The sequence below is a fragment of the Hemiscyllium ocellatum genome, chromosome 5, assembly GCF_020745735.1.
Source record: "Hemiscyllium ocellatum isolate sHemOce1 chromosome 5, sHemOce1.pat.X.cur, whole genome shotgun sequence".
Lineage (NCBI taxonomy): Eukaryota > Metazoa > Chordata > Chondrichthyes > Orectolobiformes > Hemiscylliidae > Hemiscyllium > Hemiscyllium ocellatum.
The window spans coordinates 115,023,759-115,040,508 of record NC_083405.1 but is presented as its reverse complement, the minus strand read 5'-3'; the positions used below and the strand labels follow the sequence as shown (position 1 = coordinate 115,040,508).

Sequence of the window (16,750 nt, the reverse complement as noted above, 5' to 3'; positions counted from 1 at the left end):
GATGAAGGGTTTACACTCAAAACAAAATTCTCCTGCTCCTCGGTTGCTGCCTGACCTGCGCTTGCCCAGCATCACACTCTTCAAATATGATCTCTAACACCTGCAGTTCTCACTTTCCCCACAATGACATACAGACTAGCCAAAGAGCTACACTGCAGATTGAAATATCTCATTGCAGACTCAACACACTTAATCCATTCAGCACAGGAATATCTCAACATCACAGATACAAAAATCGAAGATGGTCTCATTTGACATTACAGCACTGTTCACCTCCATCAATATATCTGACAAACACTGGCAAGACTTCTAAACAAATGGACAATGCAGACCGACAATGAAACTACCAGCAAAGATAATATTCTGAAACTACTGAACCAATGCCTGAGCACACACCTTGTTTTTAATAACCAGGTATGTAAATAAATAATGGGACAAGCACGGGTTCACCCATCACTGGACTCATTGCTGAAGCAGTAATGGAAAGACCAGAAAGCGCAGCCCTCCCACAGATCCAGCCCAAACAATGGATCAGATCCATGGATGATACTTTTGTTATCGTTAAAACGGTCCAAGTTGGAAAGTACATACCACATTCACTGGTATCAAGTCCACCAGAGAAGAGAACAAAACTAACTCCTGTTCTTTGATGTACTGGCTGAACGAACGAATGAAGAAATGAATGAACAAATGAACGAACAGTGAATTCCTTTCCAAAGTGTACAGGAAAGCTACACATTACAAATCAGATCCTCAGTTACAACAGTAACCACCCCAGCTTCCACAGAGTTGTGTCAAGAGCCTGCTTAAATGAGCCATTACACACTGCAATACCCCAGAACTCCACAAAAAAAACAAGAGGAACACCCATACAAAGTCTTTGCCAATAATGGGTATCCTATCAGCTTCATCTGCAGATGCTGGCATATAAACAACACCAAGACAACACTGTACCCAACACACGGACTACCCTATCCTACAGTAGAAAAATCTCAGAACTAACAATGAGACTTCTACATCCTCTGGGAATAATGACAGCATACAAACCCATAGCCACACTTCGTTAGCTTCTATCCAAGACAAAAGACCCCATACCCACAATATGCAGGACAAATGTGAAGTATGAAATACCATGTGAGAACTGCTGTAAACATTTAATAGGACAAACGGGCAAGAAACTTACCACCAGAATACATGAGCATAGGCTCACAACAAAACAAAATGACCAGTCCTCCCTCTTAACAATACATTCTGACAACAAGGGATACCAATTTAACCAGGACAACGTTATGATACTAGTATAGGCTGAACAAAGTCACGTTCAGGAATTCCTGGAGGCATGGTATTCATCCACTGGTTCCATAAACAAATACATTGAAATAGACCCCACCTATAGACCATTGCACAGTACAAAACCAGCAGAAGAACTACTCACCACAGTGGATGGAACCGTATAAATTTGGGCAGATCATAATGACAGCACTTCATCTGGAGGCTACACAGCACTGAAGACCCAGAAGGGAGATGAAACGTTTGCAAGTAAATCAACCAGCTCGGCGAACTGACCAACAATGTCGCCAGGAACATTTCCTTTCTCTTAAAAAGGCTAATTTTAAAATAGCTAGAAGATCTCATGGTACATAAATCTACATATATAATGCTAAAATTGTTTACAAAGCAGACAAATTATACATACATTAGCAGCTGTTGATAAATGCTGCCACCATACATTAGAGACATAGGAATATTTGACATTAAATGGTCAGATGTACTATAATTTATACAAGCCAAATGAAACATTTTCTTTAAAAATTACCTTGACTGCTCCCAAAACCTTCAAAAGCTGGTTCAGCTTGTTTTGCGGTGAATTTAGGAAGCACTCCTGAGTCATGATATTAGTCAGTATATATTCTAAAAACTTTAATGCCAACTCTAATTTAGGTTCCACAGTTTCCTGGATTTTTACTGTACGCTGTCGGATATTTTTATTCTGAAAGAAAAGGGGCAGGAAAGATATTTGTTCAACAAGCACTTTTCAATGATCTTAAACATTCATTGCAGTTTTCGATTGAACAGAAATTTGTAACTTTTTCATGCTGTAAATACTATTGGTGTTCACGTACAACTCAAAAATTAAAAAGGTCAACACTCAGACCACTAAATACAATAAAGTTCTACCTGTTAACTGAAAATGATTGGGATCTCAACTATTTAATCTAAATCAATATTATGGACAAAGGGATAAAGGTATTCCATGTTTAGTAGCTAAATTTACTGATGACGCAAAAATATGCGAGAAAGTATGTCATGAAGAGGACAAAAAGTCAGCCTACGAGTATTGATAAAGTGGAAGGGTAACAATTTTATCAGATGTGGCATAGTGTGGAAAAATTGCTCCAATCTTCATAGTTCCTTGAAAGTAGAATCGCAGGTAGATAGGACAATGAAGGCGGCGTTTGGTATTCTTTTCCTTTATTGGTCACAGCATTGAGTATATGAGTTGGGAGGTCATGTTGCAGCTGGACAGGACATTGGTGAGGCCACTTTTGGAATATTGTGTGCAATTCTGGTTTCCCTCCTTATCAGAAGGATGTTGTAAAACTTGAGAGGGTTCAGAAAAGATTTACAAGAATGTTTTCAGGGTTGGAGAGTTTGAGCTATAGGGAGAGGCTGGGGCTGTTTTACCTGGAACATCAGAGGCTGATCTTATATCGGTTTATAAAATCATGAAGGGCGTGCATAGGGTAAAAAGACACGGTCTTTTCCTTGAATGGGGGAAATCCAGAACTAGAGGGCATAGGTTTACGGTAAAAGGGGAAAAATTTAAAAGGGACCTAAGGGGCAGATTTTTGATGCAAAAGGAAATGCACGTATGGAATGAGCTGCCAGAGAAAGTGATGGAGGCTAGTACATGGACAACATTTAAAAAGCATTTGGATGGGTATATGAATAAGAAGGGTTTAGAGGGATATAAGCCAAGTGCTGGCAAATGGGTCTAGATTAGATTAGGATATCTGGTGGGCATGGACGAGTTGGACCGAAGGGTCTGTTTCTGTGCTGTACATCTCTATGACTGACCTGAGGATGTAGCTAGGAAGCCTGCAGCAAATAACTCAGTCCCCAAAGTGAGAAGAGGCAAGTCAAAACTGACTGCCCGGAGAGTTCATTACTACAGAAGTAACAAGGGACCGACAATTCCCTGCTGAACACTATGCCACCCAAAGTGGGTTATGTCCAAACTGCAGATGCATATTGTATTTTTCCCCTTTGAGGAATACAAAAGAACAGGGTTAGAAGTCCTGCTTCAATTCAATCCCTGCGTGCTACTGGGATTAAATGTGTGTGACAGTAAGCAAGTGACTCACCACGCACCATACTGGGTTCCAGCGTCAGTGTGCTGTTAAGATCACAGTCCATGAACTATAAGCCAGTCCCCCTTATGTTGCAGGTAAAATGAATTGCTCACTTTTAGAAAAAAGCTAACTAGCAAGCCATATAAAAGGAAACAGGACAGCAATAGGACTCTATTAATGCTAGAATTCAATCATGATCAAAAGGAATCAGAACAACAGAATCTCAATGCCACGTGATTGATAACCTCAACTGCATTAGCCACAAAAGTTCAACTATCAGTTCATTGATAGTTGAATTCAGAGACTGCTCTATATATTTTTTATTTTTCAACTTTTATCTTTTTGAACTCCCCTCTTATTTATAACCTATGTATTTGTGTATTGCATTGTTAATTCTTCTCATTCAGTAATTAATAAGTTCACACTTGTGTTAACTCAATAAAGCCTCAAGTTAAATTGACTACTTTTGAAACACAAGCACATTTGGCCCTGGGAGAAAATCTATCTGCATGGGAAAGGATCCGTTTTTAAACATTACCTTGTTGTGCAATGAAAGATGGCGGTTAAATGAAGACAGGTAACCAGTTCATTAAATGGTCATTAGGTAGGCACGTGAACGAGAATGGAATATCGTAGGTTGGATGGGCTTCAGATGGGTTCCACAAGTTGGCACACCATCGAGGGTCAAAGGGCCTGCAGTGCACTGTAATGTTCTATATTCATCTTTCCCCATTTGGGATCTGCCAATTTGGGGTATCGCATCTGCAATTTCAATCAGTGTCTAGACGTAACTGTCTTTGATTTTGTTCTTATTGCTAATGCATTTAGAACAGACATTACATTTGTATCAACCATCTAAGATGTATTTTCCATAATTGTTTTAAATATTTCAGAAAATCAAGAACTGTCTTTTTATGATTCCACATGTTGAGAGGAACAACCTGCAACAACTTTTCTTCTATATACAAATCAATTTAAATCTTAAATAAATTTTCTAACCTTCTGGGGAAGTCGATCTGTTAGCCAGTCAGTGATCAACTCAAGCACATGTCCAACTTTCCCCCACTGACACAGGCAGTCTATCAACGAGGAATATTTACTCTCATCAGCACTTTCAGCTAAATTTCTCAGCTTTGAGAGGACCCCACAACTGCAAATAATAAACAATGATTAGAAGATGAAAACAGTAAAAAAAATTATTTTCCCTCTTTCTTCAAGTTGCTACAATTCTGGATAATGACTTTTAATTTCTACCCTTATGTCATCATAATTTCAAGCACTACAAATCCACAAATTAAAAAATAGCAACATGTTTTCACCATAGTTTAGTTTTAAAAGTTTCAACAGTGTCAATAATGAAAGTGTCAACTTTTCCTTAGCAATTCTGAAAATTCTGCAGGATTAAATGATAGAAAAGCTCACTTCTCAAGACTTAATTTTATTCTTTGTCAATGAGACTTCATCGCTGATAATATGAACAGATATTGTCCATTCCCAAACGTTCTCGAGAAAGCGACTTCAGTGCTATCATCACAATTGGTTCACCATCATGACGACTGACTGAGCTGGTCAAGTCTTAAAGATCATCTCAACAAGTGGTAAGAAAACCAACAAAAGCAAGTATGTACACCTAACTTCATCCTCACCAACCTGTGTACTCCAGATGCATTTATCCATTACAGTAGCAGTAGAAAAAAAAAATTACCACACAGTTCTTGTGGAAGTGAAGTCGCATCTCCACATTCAGGATAATATCTAACAGTTTATATGGCATTCATACCCATGTTGAACAGGACAGATTTCAAACAGATCTAGCAACTCCAACTTGGATCCACAGAGTCTCATGGATGCCATTAGTAGCAGCACAACTGTATCCAACAATATTTGAAACCTGCTGATCCAGCACATCTCACTCACCCCCTGTCCCTGTCCTGGACATAAAAAGCAAGACAAATCCAACCCAGTTAATTACTGTCCCAGTCTAGTCTCTATCATGAGTAAAAGGACAGAAAGGGCCATCAACGGTGTTATTGAGCAGTGTTTACTGAGCAATAACCCACTCACTGATGCTCAGTTTGATTTAATCAGGGACACTTTGCACCTGACTTCAACACAGCCTTGGTTCAAACATGGTTAAAACAGCTAAACTCAAGGGTAGGCAAGAGACTTGACAACAAGGCCTCATTTGACAGAGCGTGATGTCTAGCTGCCCGAGCAAAATCAGAGTCAATGGGAATAGAATAAAATTCTCTGACAGTTGAAGTCAAATGCAGCACAAAGATGATTGTGATTCTTGGAGATTAGTAATCTCTACTGGAGTTCCTTAAGATAATTCTATGCTCAACCATCTTTAACTGCTGAAAGTCAATGGAAACGTCACTACCTGCATATTCCCCTTCAAGCCACTCACCATTTTAACCTAGAAATATATCATTGTTCCTTGCCCATATCTAGGTCAAAAATCATCAAACTCCTTCATAGAGCATTGTGAGTATACCTACAACAAATGGACAGCACTGGTTCCACAAGGCAGCTCTGCCAATCCCTACTTCCCTTGAGAACATGAAGGAAAGTCCTCATCTCCTGAACGGATGAGGATGGAATTGGAATGGTGTGCTGTTTGGAGAGGAACATGCAGTTGCCATTGTGGTGGCTTGCATCTGCTGCCCTTATCCTTTGGGTGACAATGGTTGCAAGTTTGGTGTTGTTGAAAATGCTTTTATGAGTTGCTGCAATCCATCTTGCAGGTAGAATGCACTGCTGACAATATAAGCTGGTAGTAAAGTTGGTGAATGCTGAAGACAGTGGTTTATGGTGTCAATCATAGGTCACACATCAGGTTGATTTTTGGCTTGTAGATGATGAACAGACTTTAGGGAATCTAAGTGGCATATTACTTGCAACATAAATTCCCAGCCTCTGACCTGCTGTCAGTAGCTACAGAATTTAGATGGCTGGTCAATGGTGAACATCATTATGTTGACAATAGAGGATCCAGTGATAGGGGCATGAGGCTAGAGTCTCTTTTGTTTGAGTTGCTCATTGCTTGTCACTTGTCTCCATTGAGTATTATTTTCTACCTATCAGTTCAATCGTGAATGTTGTCCAGGTCGTGCTGCCTAAGGTAACCAAAGCACTGAGATATCGCACTGAATATTGCATTGTACATCCGCTCCTTTTACATAACAATGTAAGGAAGGTCACAGATGAAGCAGCTGATAATTGTTGGGCCAAAGATACTATCCTGAGGAACTCCTGCAGCTATGTCCCAACACAATAGATGACTGATCTCCAACATCTTCCTTAATGCAACGCATTACTGCAATCAGTAGAGACTTTTCCCTATTATTTCCTATTACATCAATAGGTTTTTGATGCCATACATGTTTGAACACTACCTTGAAATTTCAAGTTCAAAATCACATGACACTAGGTTATAGTCCAAAAGGTTTATACAAAAATACAAGCTATCAGAGTGCTGCTTCTTCATCAGGTAGTTAGTGGAGCAGGATACATAGAGCACAGAATTTATAAGTGCAAGATCAAAGTGTCATACAACTGATGTGATGTATTACACAGACCTAGATGGCTGTCAAGTCTTTAATCACTTAGAATGGTGATGCATATTTCGATTGAATCCCAGAATTTACTGTCGCCAGACAACTTAAGGTTTTATCAGTACTTCAAAACATTCTTTTCATTCACTACCAGCAGACAGCACTACAATGCGCACCACACACAAAATTAACTGCAGCAACCTGCCAAGACTTTTCTTTCAACATTCCCAAATTAGAGACCTCTGCTACCTACAAAGGGCAAGGACAGCATGCACTTGAGACACTACCATTTGTACGGTCATCTCCTATTCACACACCATCCAGATTTAAAAATATATAGCATGCCCTCATTGATTTTGGAGTGACATTGACAATGCACTAGAACCACTATACAACTGTTACAGGGCCACAAACGCCACACAAAGTCTCTCACTCCTGGCTTCTCAAGGGTAATTTTCCAACATTAACAATCCATGAATGATTAAAAAAACATGATAAGGAAGTGCATACTGTGGTCAGAACATAGTTACAGTACTTGAGAATATATAATCACATAGGGTGAATAGGCCGTGGCTGTTTTCCCTGAAGCGTCAAAGGCTGAGGGGTGACCTCACAGAGGTTTATAAAATCATGAGGGGCATGGATAGGATAAATAGACAAGGTCTTCTCCCTGGGGTGGGGGGAGTCCAGAATTCAAGGGCATAGGTTTAGGGTGAGAGGGCAAAGATATAATAGGGACCTATGGGGCAACTTTTTCATGCAGACAGTGTTGCATGTATGGAGTGAGCTGCCAGAGGAAGTGGTGGAGGTTGGCACAATTGCAACATTTAAAAGGTATCCGGTTGGGTATACAAATAGGAAGGGTTTGGTGGGATATGAGCCAAGTGCTAGCAAATGGGTTAGGCTATCTGATTGGCACGGTCAAGTTGGATTGAAGGGTATGTTGCTGTGCTGTATAGCTCTAATGATTCTGTATAAATACATTTAAAAATACAGATTTCAGAATGAAGAATGATTTACTCCCACACCAATGAGCTTGAAGATAGCGAATAAGCAAAAGACAAACAACAGATTCTGTGAGGTCATAGCAGTAGGTGCTCAGATATTCAGGTAGATAAGTTATTTGGAGGTTTTGTGCATTCTCTCCAGCACCTCAACTTAACCTGTGTTCCTGATAAAGTGTCCCATGTATTCAGTATAATGAACTTTTTCATATGGATCAGTACAAATCAGGGACTTCCTTGAGTCAGAGGGGTCAATTGATTATCAATGTTAAGAGGACATCCTGAAAGCATTTCTGCTATCTTCCTGAAAGTTTCTGGCTGCAAGTGTTTAGGGCAGAACTGTTGCCTCTGGAATCTGGTGTCAAGTATACAAAGGACATAATTCCCATAGTAAAACTGCTTTGAGAGATTAGTGCACTAATGTCAGGGAGAGGACACGGTTTTCATTAGAATCCAGTGTGAAAACGTGTCAACAAGTCCAGACCGACCCTCCAAAAAGCATCCCATTCAGACCCATTCGCCTATAACCCTGCATATCCCATGGCTAACACATCTAACCTATATATCCCCGAACACCATGGGCAATTTAGCATGGCGAATCCATGTATCATGCACATCTTTGGACTGTGGGAGAAAACCAGAGGACATGGCTGAAATCCATGCAGACATGGGGAGAACTTGCAAACGCCACACAGGCCGAGGGTAGAATTGAACCAGGCCCCCTAGTGCTGTTGCTGGATTGCCTTCTTTGCCATGACGTTTGGGGAAACCTGCTGTGAAACCACTAATAGTACTTCACAGCTGTGAAGCTCCTGTTGCAGGTTGTGCAAGCCTTTGGAGCATACAGGAGATTAGAGATCACTGTTACTGAGTAAACCATGAATTTAGTCTTGGGCTTGTATTTCCTGGCCCTTAACTACTCTAACAATCCTTGTACCTACTCAATTTACAACTCCTTCCATCACTTACATGAGATAGTCTGTGGATCTTTCCAGCTGGATATTTCAGAGCAGCATGCATGCAGTTCCCATTTAAACTAGTATTTTTAAAAGTTATTCATTCAGTAATCTGTGCATTAAAGAAATCAAAACGCCCTGAACCAAACAAGAACAATTGCTCAGCCTCACAAACCTGCTTTCGCTTTCAATATTACCATGGCTGATCTGTACCTCATCAATTTACATACATTAGCTCCTTATCCCACATTATCTCACCAAATTCCTGATTTGTTTTCAGAGCAGAGATTTCTTTGTAAGATTACAGATGCTGCTTTAATTCCCCCAAAAAGGAACAGTTTCTTTGTGTCAATAGTAATCAAAATCTTTTCAATGCATTCAATGAAAAGTAATCTTCGCTCAATGACAGGCAAGATATTCGATTCTTTACCACAGTGTTGAGGGTTCTAATGAGATTTAAATTTGAATGGGCAAACCTATCCAATGATTACATACCTAAGCTTAGGTATGTTCTCATTGGGTAAATTTGCCCATTCAAATTTAAATCTCATTAGAACCCTCAAGTTACATTCACAAATAAATGTACACATTTCAAACAAAGTATTGTTTTCGATGTGTAAAACAAAAAGTGGCTCATTTTACGTCTACCACTATTCAAAGTGCAATTGTGAAAAAAAGCTAATCTCCACTCCCCATCTACAGTTGAGAGAGTAAATCAATGTCTGACAATAAATTATTTCTTAAAAACTTTATTTCAGGCTCAGGGTAGTAATGTTTTCCTGATCAATAATGGACATGTTAACAACTAAACAGAACCTATTTAGCAGTAACTTTACATAAAACAATGTACCTGAAGGTAGGAACAGCAGTTGCCGGCATGAAAGAAGCCAAAATCACCAAGGGACCAGTACAGCGATCTTCCTGTTGAAATGTTTTAAAAAATCACATTCACATCTAACCAACATTCTCAGTTGCATAACGCAAATGATTTTCCCTGTTAAACTTGTCCCCACTCTGGGATAAATAGAGGTGGACAACAGTCAAGATCAACAATTAAAATCTAAAGCATAATTTAACATCATTTGAAAGACCATACACTGAAAACCAAAACATACCGTAAAAGTTTTAAAATATTGAGGAAGCACAGTTCCAAACTTTGCAATTGTGTAGTTTTTAGCTTCTTCATTTTTACTCAGTGTCTTGTCGATGCTCTTCCACAAAATGACAATAATTTCCAGTAAGCTAGCCATTGTGGCACCATCGCTCACAGAAAGCACATCGTCCAGCACCTGTGGAGACAAATTCTTTAAATTAAATATGTCTAATGTTCTTTCCTCCATACCATGAAACTTCATGTTAACAATTATGCTTTTCATTAAATATCTGGCATACAACTACACATGGCTGAAAAATGTGTTGCTGGAAAAGCTCAGCAGGTCAGGCAGCATCAAAGGAGCAGGAGAATCAACCTTTCGGGCATAAGCCCTTCTTCAGGAATCTGGCTTATGCCCAAAACATCGATTCTCCTGATCCTTGGATGCTGCCTGACCTGCTGCGCTTTTCCAGCAACACATTTTTCAGTTCTGATCTCCAGCATCTGCAGTCCTCACTTTCTTCCGATTCGAGTCGAGAGTGTGGAACACTCACCAACTTCAACACATTGCACACCGACCTTAAATTCACCTGGACCACCTCCGACCCCACCACTAGAGACAGATTTCCCTCCCCACCCCATTTGCTTTCCGTAAAGACCGCTTCTCTCCACGACTCTTTCGTCAGGTCCACACCCCCACCAACTCAACCCACCCCAACCCACCCTCCCCTCCCAGCACCTTCCCCTGTCACCACAGGAATTGCAAGACCTGCACCCACATCTCCCCCTCGGCCCCAAAGGTGCCTTCCACACCCAAAGTTTCACCTGCAGTTCCACACATGTCGTTTACTGCATCCGTTGCTCCTGATGCAGTTTCCTGGGGAGACTGGACACCTACCTGCAGAGTTCTTCAGAGAACATCTCCAGGATACCCGCACCAATCTACCCCACTGTCCCGTGGCCGAACACTTCAACTCCCTCCTCCCACTCCGCCAAGGGCATGCAGGCCCTGGGCCGCCTCCTTTGCCACTCCCTTACCACCAGATACCTAGAAGGAAGAATGCCGCCTCAGGACCATCCAACCCCTTGGCATCAATGTGGATTTCACCAGTTTCCTCATTTCCCCTTGCCTCACCTTATACAAAATCCAACCTTCCAACTCAGTACCGCCCTCATGACCTATCCTACCTGCCCATCTTCCTTCCCACCTATCTGCTCCACCCTACCCTCTGACCTATCACCATTACCCCCACCTCCATCCACCTATCACACTCTCACCTAACTTCCTCCCAGCCCCACTACTCCCTTTTATCTCTCCAACCCCTCGGCTCCCAGCCTCATTCCTGATGAAAGGCTTTTGCCTGAAACATCGATTTTCCTGCTCCTCAGATGCTGCATGACCTATTCAGTCAATCATACAGCCCAGAAACAAACCCGAAGTGAAGACAAAAATTGAAACAATTAAAAGGTTTACTAGACTAATACTTGGAATGAGCAGATTGTCTTATGAGGAAAAGTTGGATGAGACAGGTTTGCATCCACTGTAGTTTACAAGAGAATGAAGTGACTTTGATTGAAGCATTCAAGATTCTGACAGAGTTTGATAGGGGGATGTGGAGAGGCTGATTCGAGAACTCGCAGTCAATGTTTACAAATAAGAGAAGGCCTAATTAAAGACACAGAAATGTCGGAAACCGAGACACTTTGGAATATTCTTCCTCCAAAGGGGTTGTGGAAGCAGAACGTAATATTTTGTACAAAATATTATTTTAAAGATGCACAAAATCTCTTTACACAGTAATGCAACTTAAGTTTCATGAAATAATTATCTGAAAAGATTTGTGGGACTACATGTAAAAGTACGAAGTGAAACTATGTGAGCTGCTCCTACAAAGAGCCAGCACAGACACAATATGCTGTCTCCTATGCTGTACCCATTTTATGGAATAAACTGCTGCCCTCATGGCGATTGTCACAAAAATGTCCTTTCGGGGAAGAAACATTACCTAGTCTGGCCTAGATGTTATTCCAGACCACATCAACGTGGCTGATTCTTAACTGCTCCCTGGGCAATTATAAGTGCAACACCCACGATCGTTTAAAAAAGAAACATCCGGATTTAACACAATGATTGCATACAATTGTTTTCACTAGCATACCCATCAGGTAAAAAAAAGATTGTCGGGGCAGGGAGGGCAGAAAAACAATGGACTTCCCTCTGCTTTCCTAAACATTTGATAAAAAGGAAAAAAATAATTTGTGCATAAGCAAAAATTATACACTTTTCCCTACATCAATGTTATTTCTAAATAAATTACCAAAACCTAGGGTTAAGAGAGGCAGTCCATCTTCAAGTAGTGACAGAAAGCACAACCAAACATGCAACTTTTTTTTATAAAATGTGCACAAGTGTAAGAGTAGGAATAAACTTACACTGCTATTTTCCATATGGTATTTATCATCGTCACCACCACCATCTTCATTTTGCACTTCCCTCGCAATACAAGCATTCAAACATCGACGAAGCACAAGCATCAATTTGGCTATTATAATAAAGAAAAGTGCAGTGATGTGGCAAAGAATAATAACCAACAACATTTACATATTATTAGCCCAGTTCATGTAGGTGACAGCGAAGTGGTTACATTCAATGCATGATGTGGAGGAGGCAGTATTCGTCTGCGGTGGACAAAGCTAAAAAACAACATTAGGTTATACTCCAACAGATTTATCTGGAAGCACTCGCTTTCGGAGGGCTACTCCTTCATCAGACGTACAGCAGGACCATAACATGTAGAATTTATAGCAAAGGTTTACAGTGTCATGCAACTGAAATGGTTTATTGAACAAACCCAGATTGCTGTTAAGTAGAACATGGAACACGGAACATTTAGAGCGGAGTACAGACCCTTTGGCCCTCAATGTTCCACTGACCTGTGGAATCGATCATAAGCCCATCTTACCTAAGCTATTCCATTTTCATCTAGATGTTTATCCAATGACCAATTTAAATGCCCTTAAAGTTAGCAAGTCTACTACTGTTGCAGGCGGAGTGTTCCACACCTCTACTACTCTGAGTAAAGAGTCAATCTCTTACATCTGTCCTATATCTATCACTCCTCAATTTAAAGCTATGTCCCCCCCACCCGTGCTAGCTTTCACTATCAGAGGAAAATGGATCTCACTGTCCCTCCAATTTAACCCTCTGAATATCTTATATGTCTCAATTAAATCACCTCTCAACCTTCTTCTCTCTAATGAAAATAGCCTCAAGTTCCTCAGACTTTCCTCATTAGACCTTCCCTGCATACCTCCCAGCAAATGTTCTCTGAACTCTTTACAAGTTTCCACATCCTTCCTATAATGCAGTGACCAAAACTGTACGCAATACTCCAATGGTACGTGCATGGAATGAGCTGCCAGAGGAAGTAGTGGAGGCTAGTACAACTGCAACATTTAAAAGGCATTTGGATGGGTATATAAAAGGAAGGGTTTGGAGGGATATGGACCAGGTGCTGGCAGGTGGGACTAGATTGAATTGGGATATCTGGTCGGCATGGACAGGTTGGACAGAAGGGTCTGTTTCCATGCTGTACATCTCTGTGAGTCTAAGTGAGGCCGCACCAGAGATTTGTACAGCTGCAACATGACCTCGTGGCTTCAAAACTCAATCTCTCTACCAATAAAAGCTAACACACCATTGCCTTATTAACAACCCCATCAACCTGGGTGGAAACCCCTTTCATCTTTTAGAATGGGTTGTAGGCCTGCTGAGATTGAAAGTTTGTTTTAAATCTTTTTGTCACCATACAAGGTAACATCATCAGTGAAAATTCTTAGAGGCATGACATTCTAACCAGAACTCCATCAATACACACATTGATTTAGATCCTATTTACCTTCCCTTGAGAAAGGGAAAAAAAGAACCAGAAATGACATCATGCACCATAAGAATCCGAGACCTACAAATAGAGAGGTGGGACATACCATCAACACTTCACCTGAGACTTTCACTGATGTTACCTGGTATGGTGATGAAACATCTGAAAACAAACCTCAAGCTCAGCGAGCTAATTTACATACTTAATCTGTGACAATTTATCAAAGAAGGCAACCAGGAAATAATAAATGGATTATTCTACTTTATTACCATTTTATGGAAAACTAAATATTAGATGCCTGTACATAAAATATAACAACCTTGAAAATACAATCATTTAAAATTCATGAAATGTTTTGATGGAATGGAGAAATTTAAAATGTCACAAATACAGAATTTCTTTTTACTGGTCAGAGACTTTGTTCAGCAGTTATTGTAGCTAAATATACCATTGAAAACCCAGTTACAATTCATCCAACAAGGCACAACATTTAACTAGTATTCTTGCAATGATAGAATTTGCTGGGAATGACAGCATCTGTGCAGAGAAAGCGCAGTAAACCTTTTGGGTCTAGTGACCATTCTTCAGAACTGATTTGTGTTCTTTTTTCTGATTTCTAGCATCTGCAGTTATACAGTCAAACATCATGAAACATACCCTTCAGCCCACCTCTTCCATACTGATCAGGTTTCCTAAGCTGAACTAGTTCCATTTGCCTGCATTTAGCCATTATCTCTCTAAATCTTTCCGATCCATGTACCTGTTCAAATGTCTTTTAAACGTTGCAATTATACTTGTCTCTACCTCCTCCTCTTTCAACTCATTTCATATATGCACCACCGCTGTGTAAAAATGTCCCTTAGGTCCCTTCTTTGAGGTGGCACAGTGGCTCAGTGGTTAGCACTGCTGCCTCACAGCAACAGGGTCCCACGTTCGATTCCAGCGTCGGGTGACTGCCTGTGTGGAGTTTGCACATTCTCCTTGTGTCTGCGTGGGTTTCCTCCGGGTGCTCCGGTTTCCTGCCACAATCCAAAGATGTGCAGGGCAGGTGAATTGACAATGCTAACTTGCCGTAGTGTTAGATGCATTTGTTAGAGGGAAATGGGGCTGGGTGGGTTACTCTTCGGAGGGTCAGTGTGGAGTGGTTGGGCCGAAGGGCCTGTTTCCACACTGTAGGGAATCTAATCTAATAAACCGTTTCCCTCTCACCTTAAACCTATGACCCCCACCCATGCACTCTAGTTTTAGATTACCCCAGCGTAGGAAAAGACCTTGATTATTATCTTATCTATGCCCCTCATGAATTTACACACCGCTATAAGATTGTTATAGTTATGGGTATGTTCACCGAGTTCATTTGCAGAAGGTTTGCAGGGATTTCCGTTTCCTTGCTTGTCTTAGTGTGTCTTACCAATAGGTGTTCAAGGTTTGAACACCAGAACAAAAGACCCTATACCCATTACGTGCAAGACAAATTTCCATGCAAAACCTGCGGAACACTGTATATGGCAAACTGGCAGACAACTAGTAATCCACATCCATGAACATCAACTAGCCACTAACCACGATGACCAATTGTCCCAAGTTACCACATAACGCAGATGACAAGGACGACAAATTCACCTGGGACAACATGACAATCATAGGGCAAGCCAAACAGAGCAGCTGGAGAATTTCTAGAAGCATGACACTCTTCCCACGGACTCCAACAAGAATGTAGACCTAGACCCAAAGTACTGGCCACTACAATAAACAGCCAGAACCGGCAATCGGAAGGAGCAGAAACGGAACCAAATAAATTCCAGAAGAGACAGCACAGCAGCACTTCTTCAGTGCTTTTGAACCTCCTGTGGTGTCACCTAGACAGAGGATGAAACGTCTGCAAATGAACTTCCCAACTCGGCGAACATAACAACTATGACAACCAGCACCCGAGCTGCAAATCTTTACGCAAACCTTGAACTCTATAGGATCACTCCTCAGCCTCCTGAACTCCATGGAAAAAATGTCCAGCCTACCCATCTTCTTCTTAGAACTGTAAACCTTCAGTCTCACTAACATCCTTGTCAATCATTTTTGCACCCTTTCCAGCTAAGCAATGTTCTTCCCATAGCAGGGCGACTGGGATTGTATTCAGTACTCCAAATGTGGTCATACCAATGTCTTTCTACTACCATAACATGACGACCCAACCCCTGTACTCCATGCTGTGATGGATGAAAGCAAACATGTCAAATGCTTTCTTCATTGCCCTGTTTAATTATGACACCACTCTTAAGGAACTGTGCACCCACACTTCCAGTTACCTCTGTTTGACAACCCTCCACAGGGCTACACAATTAACTGTTTAAGCCCTGCCCTTGTATGTCTTACCAAAATGCAACACCTCACATGTATCATAATTAAACTCCATCTGTGATTTTTTGGCCAAATCGATTAAGATCCCATAGTATTCTTAAATACCTTTTGTCACTGTGCACAATTTTGGTGCCACCTGCAAACTTACTAACCATTCCTCTGACATTCTCATTCAAATCATTCATATAAACAAGCAATGAAATGGATCCAGCACCAATCCTTGCAGCACACTGTTAGTCATAGGCCACCAGTCTGAACAACCAGCAACAATCTATCATTACAGTCTCTGTCTCCCACCTTCAATGAAATTTTGTATCCAATTGGCAAGCTCTACCTTCCTCAATCAGTCTATCATGTCTAAGGGCTTGTTTGGGTCCATGAGACCACTTTTACCTTCTTAGTCACCTCTTCAAATAATTTAAATCAAGTTTGTGAGACACAATTTCCCATGCACAAAGCCATGCTGACTATCCATAATTGGTCCTTGCCTTTCCAAATATATGTATATCTTTAGTTTTGTCTCCCTGAATCCCCTCCAATAAATTCTC

At 40.8% G+C, this 16,750-nt stretch overlaps 1 protein-coding gene across 2 annotated transcripts in view; it reads right to left on the bottom strand.

Annotated features, from left to right (window-relative positions):
- The window catches only part of ncapg2 (non-SMC condensin II complex, subunit G2), a 91,549-nt gene that overhangs the window by 27,070 nt on the left and 47,729 nt on the right, over positions 1 to 16,750 (bottom strand). For both annotated transcript variants that reach the window (XM_060825610.1, XM_060825611.1), the window contains exons 15-19: positions 12,397 to 12,506; positions 9,986 to 10,159; positions 9,721 to 9,791; positions 4,353 to 4,503; positions 1,817 to 1,990 (exon numbers count right to left, since the gene is read on the bottom strand). In XM_060825610.1, coding sequence (XP_060681593.1) covers positions 1,817 to 1,990; positions 4,353 to 4,503; positions 9,721 to 9,791; positions 9,986 to 10,159; positions 12,397 to 12,506 — 680 coding nt within the window. The remainder of the gene's footprint in view (positions 1 to 1,816; positions 1,991 to 4,352; positions 4,504 to 9,720; positions 9,792 to 9,985; positions 10,160 to 12,396; positions 12,507 to 16,750) is intronic.